At 41.0% G+C, this 4112-nt stretch overlaps 1 protein-coding gene across 1 annotated transcript in view; it reads left to right on the forward strand.

Annotated features, from left to right (window-relative positions):
- The first annotated feature begins 1856 nt into the window (after positions 1-1856).
- lcp2a (lymphocyte cytosolic protein 2a) overlaps positions 1857-4112 on the forward strand; it is a 21765-nt gene continuing 19509 nt past the window's right edge. The window contains exon 1 of the mRNA XM_036215315.1: positions 1857-2192. Coding sequence (XP_036071208.1) covers positions 2118-2192 — 75 coding nt within the window. The 5' untranslated portion in view covers positions 1857-2117. The remainder of the gene's footprint in view (positions 2193-4112) is intronic.

Here is a 4112-nt window from a genome sequence, read left to right on the forward strand (position 1 = left end):
ACACCAAACCTCCACACAGAAACCGGCTCTGTTTCTCGCATGACTTCATCTTCAGACTTCTTCCTTGATCTATTTTTAGATGAATGCTGAACATGTTTCCGTGAGGTTCTGGCTCACAGAACCCAACCTTTACCTCATGGTAGAGGTTTGGTTTGAGAGCTGAAGTCAGGCACTTCCGAGCAAACGTTACCGCATCTTTTGCATTGTATCATTTTCCTGTCTGATCTCCCAGAATGCACCTCTCCAGCCCGCATGCATGTCATCAAACAGGAGGTCAATAAGAATTCACCTGCCTAATCTTCCTCCTCCTCCTCCTCATCGTTGCTGTGCGGAGCTGCTGGTTGCGGAAGTCGGTCATGCCTGACAGAGGAAGCAGATGATGCTTTTCCTGCACAAACGCACTCAAAGCAGCAACTGACAGGAAGAGAGCCAGAGCCTCCATCTGTGAGCTGAAACCACACAACGACTGAAATACGACTGACTGCTTTACATTTGGCTCATTTTTCTGCTCCGCTGGAGCTTTATCTGTCTCCTGAGAGCGGGCACGTCAGACCCCAAACCGGGAGAGGCTCGCCATTTTGGCCAATAGTGCTGCCACATTTTATCATTTTAGGAGTCGACTAATCACTGATTATTTTATCCGATTAGTTGACTAATCGGGTCGTGCGCATAGTGTATGAAAAACACACATCTTAACTATCATTAGTTTTAAACTAACTAAAAACTAGATGTGAATGCTGTAAGCTGAATATGGCAGCTGAAGATGCTAAAATTGATATCTGAAACTGATAAGCTGATGGCCAGTTAAAATATAAGTGAAATGCCAAATTAGCATAACAAATGAGGAAAACGCCTACGTTTGCCAAAACAGCTAGCACGTAACTGAAATATTAGCTAAACTCCAATATAGCCTAGAAAACAAAACAAAAAAGCTTTAATTTGCCAAACAGCTAGCATGTAGCTGAAATTTTAGCTAAACTCAAAATTGGCCTAAAAAAAAAAAAAAAAACCCGAAATTAGCCAAAAAAGCTAGCATGTAGCTAAAATATTAACTCAACTTCAAAACAGCCTAAAAAACTAAAGAAAAAGCTTAAGTTAGCCAAAACAGCTATCATGTAGCTGAAATTTTAGCCAAACACCAAAATTGCCTAAAAGACTTTAATAAATGGCAAAATATTCCAAAAAGCTAACAAAATGCCATTATAACTTTTAACTTTACATCATATATTAGAAAGTAATGACTAATCGACTATTAAATTAGTCGTCAACTATTTTAACAGTCGATTAGTCATCGATTATTTGATTAATTGTGGCAGCTCTAATGGCCAAATTGTTCCTCAAGCGTCACCAGAGCTGACTGTCAGGCCCTGAAGGTGTCAGAAGGTCGGTTTGGGTTCTGGGTTCTGGGTTCTGGGTTCTGGGTTCTGAGTGTCTGAAACAGACGAGAACAAAGCTGGAACTCTATCAGATGAATCTGGACAAAAAGATGGAACAAATGTCCTTGTTGTTCTGTGGATTGAATACTAAAGCTGCAAGTAGAACCGAAGGTTATCGACTTTAGCTCCACAAACTTGAGGAACTCACTTCCAGCACGTGCACATGCACATGCACGGAGCTGTCCATCCTTTACCTGACCTACAGTCACTTCTTGCTGCATTCTCTCTGCAACGCTTCTCGTTGCAGCGAGTGGGTGCAGCGGCGGTTGTTCCGCTCTGGTCGGATGGGGGTGAAGGCTAGAAACCCCCCCCCAAACTGCACAGTCACTTCCTCAGAAGAGCGAGGAAAGAGAAGCAAAGAGACAATAAAGAAGTGCAGAGAGAGAGAGAGAGAGAGAGAGAGAGAGAGAGAGAGAGAAGAGGAAGCCATTTTGGTGTCAGGGTGACATGTCTGCTGTTCCGGGCCGTTCTGCTCTCCAGCTTTGTTGCTCTCAACGGTTTGGCTGATCTGAGCAGGCCGACCTGACGTTTGCGAGTCTTTAGCACAGGTTTTTCTCAGGAGGACGAGGTGAAGGTCCGAGTCTGTCGAAGCGGTGTCTTCATTTCACTGCTGTGTGAAAGTGGTTTGACGTCTGCCACACAGACTTTCTGAACGCCAGGGAGTGGCGAGGAGGCTGCAGGATGAGCTCGGACCGTCCATCCAGGTCGGAGGTGATGGGCTGGGGCCCCCAGCAGCTGGCAGACTACCTGAAGAGGGTAAGGATGATCTCTACTTCCCTCCTTTTACTCACCACCACATCGACCTCCCTCCACCGCGAGTCCCGTCCGTTTGAAAGAGAGGTCCGGTATTGACGTCCGAGCTGGAACGTCTCAGCGGTAAGGAAGCGGGTCGATAACAAGACAGACTTCCTGAAGCTCCCAGATCTTTCCTCAAAAGATGTGGGATTGTTGCCACCTGAAGCTCCTCCCTCAAAAAAAATTCAACTCAAATGACCTTAGGAACATGTTGAAGAACTACTTAGAACAAAAACATAATCAGTTGAGCACAAATCTACTAAAGAAGGCAAAACAAATTGGCATAATGTGAAGTTGTTGAAAATGTTGCAAAGGTAAATACTCAACTAAACTAACTTATGGAAACACTATGAGGTTTCAACAATACTGGTGACCCTTTAACCCAGAGGTGTCAAACTCAAAAGCACAAAATCCAAAACACACCTTACGTTGCGAAATGAACAGGATTAACATTTATTGAACGATCAATGTTTAAAACTGTAACTTTTTGACATAATTCTGAACCAGATATATAGCATTACCTGTTATAATGATAATGTCTTCATGGTCTCGACCCAGTTTACTTAATTGAGCTTATACGTCCGTAGATATTCTAGGGTTTTAGGGTCTACTTATCAGTATCTGCCTTGAGGTGCCCAAGTCACGACAAAAAACGCCGGGGTCACCGTGCCTTTTGTGTTACCGGCCCTAAATTAAGGAAAAGTATTCCAGCAGAACTGCCTGATGTCAGGCCTAACCAGCTTTAAACGTTATTTGAAAACATATCTTTTTAGAATGGCTTTTAATGCTCAGTAGTCGGTAGTATTTTATTTTATTCTATTTTATTTTTATTTGTTTTATTGTATTCTTCTTTATGTTTTATTGATTTTACTGCGGACTGCTTTTGTAATTTTATGCTCTTTTTTTATATTTTGTTCTTAATTTGTCTGATTTTTAAACTTCCTTCTTTCTTTTATTGTGAAGTGCTTTCAGTGTACTGTGGCACACTGAAAGGAGTTGTAAAGTGCTATAAAAATAAAGTTTAAAAAAGTTTAAAAATAAAGTTCATTCATTCGTAGTGTGAATGTTGTAAGCTGAATTTGGCTGCTGAAGATGCTTGTGCTGATAGCTGAAAACGCTGAAGCTGATAGCCAGCTAAAATATTAGCTAAATGTTAAATTAGCCTAAAAAAATAGCTGAAAAAATAGCTAGACTTCAAAATAGCCTAAACACAGGAAAAATCTTAAATAGCCAAAGCAGCTAGCTTGTAAATATTAGCCTTACTTCAAAACAGCCTAAAAACAAAAAAAAAAAAAAAAAAATATCCAAAACAGCTAGCATGTAGCTGAAATATTAGCTAAATTCCAAAATAGCCTAAAAAAATCTTAGAAAAAGGCCAAAATAGTCCACAAACCTACCAGTATGCCAATTTTTAACATAATTATGAACAATAAAATGCAGAAATATTATTCCAGAATAAATCAACTTAAACCTTAAATAACTTTAAATATTTTACTCTCCATAAAAATATATTTGGTCAAATGTATCCAAGTTAGAAATGAGCGCAAGATAACATCGGGCCATTAATAACAATAAAATAAAATGATCAAGAGATGCGTATATAATTACTCGGAGGGCCGGATCCGGCCCCCGGGCCTTAACTTTGACACATATACTTTTAACCCTTTGATTTACTGTAACTTTTCAACCGTTAACCCGATAAATCCAGCAGATTCTGAAGGAGAAAAGCGGCTCACAACATTAAAGATTTTATTGTTTGTTTGTTGGGGGGTCCTGGCTACGGCTAATGCCACGGCGGGGGGTCTGGGCGTGGGGATGGCCGGGCGCTCCCCCCCTGAGTACATTCCATCACCATCCACCTCAGTGAAACATAAACACTCA

Source organism: Oryzias melastigma, linkage group LG14, assembly GCF_002922805.2.
Source record: "Oryzias melastigma strain HK-1 linkage group LG14, ASM292280v2, whole genome shotgun sequence".
In the NCBI taxonomy this organism is placed as follows: Eukaryota; Metazoa; Chordata; class Actinopteri; order Beloniformes; family Adrianichthyidae; genus Oryzias; species Oryzias melastigma.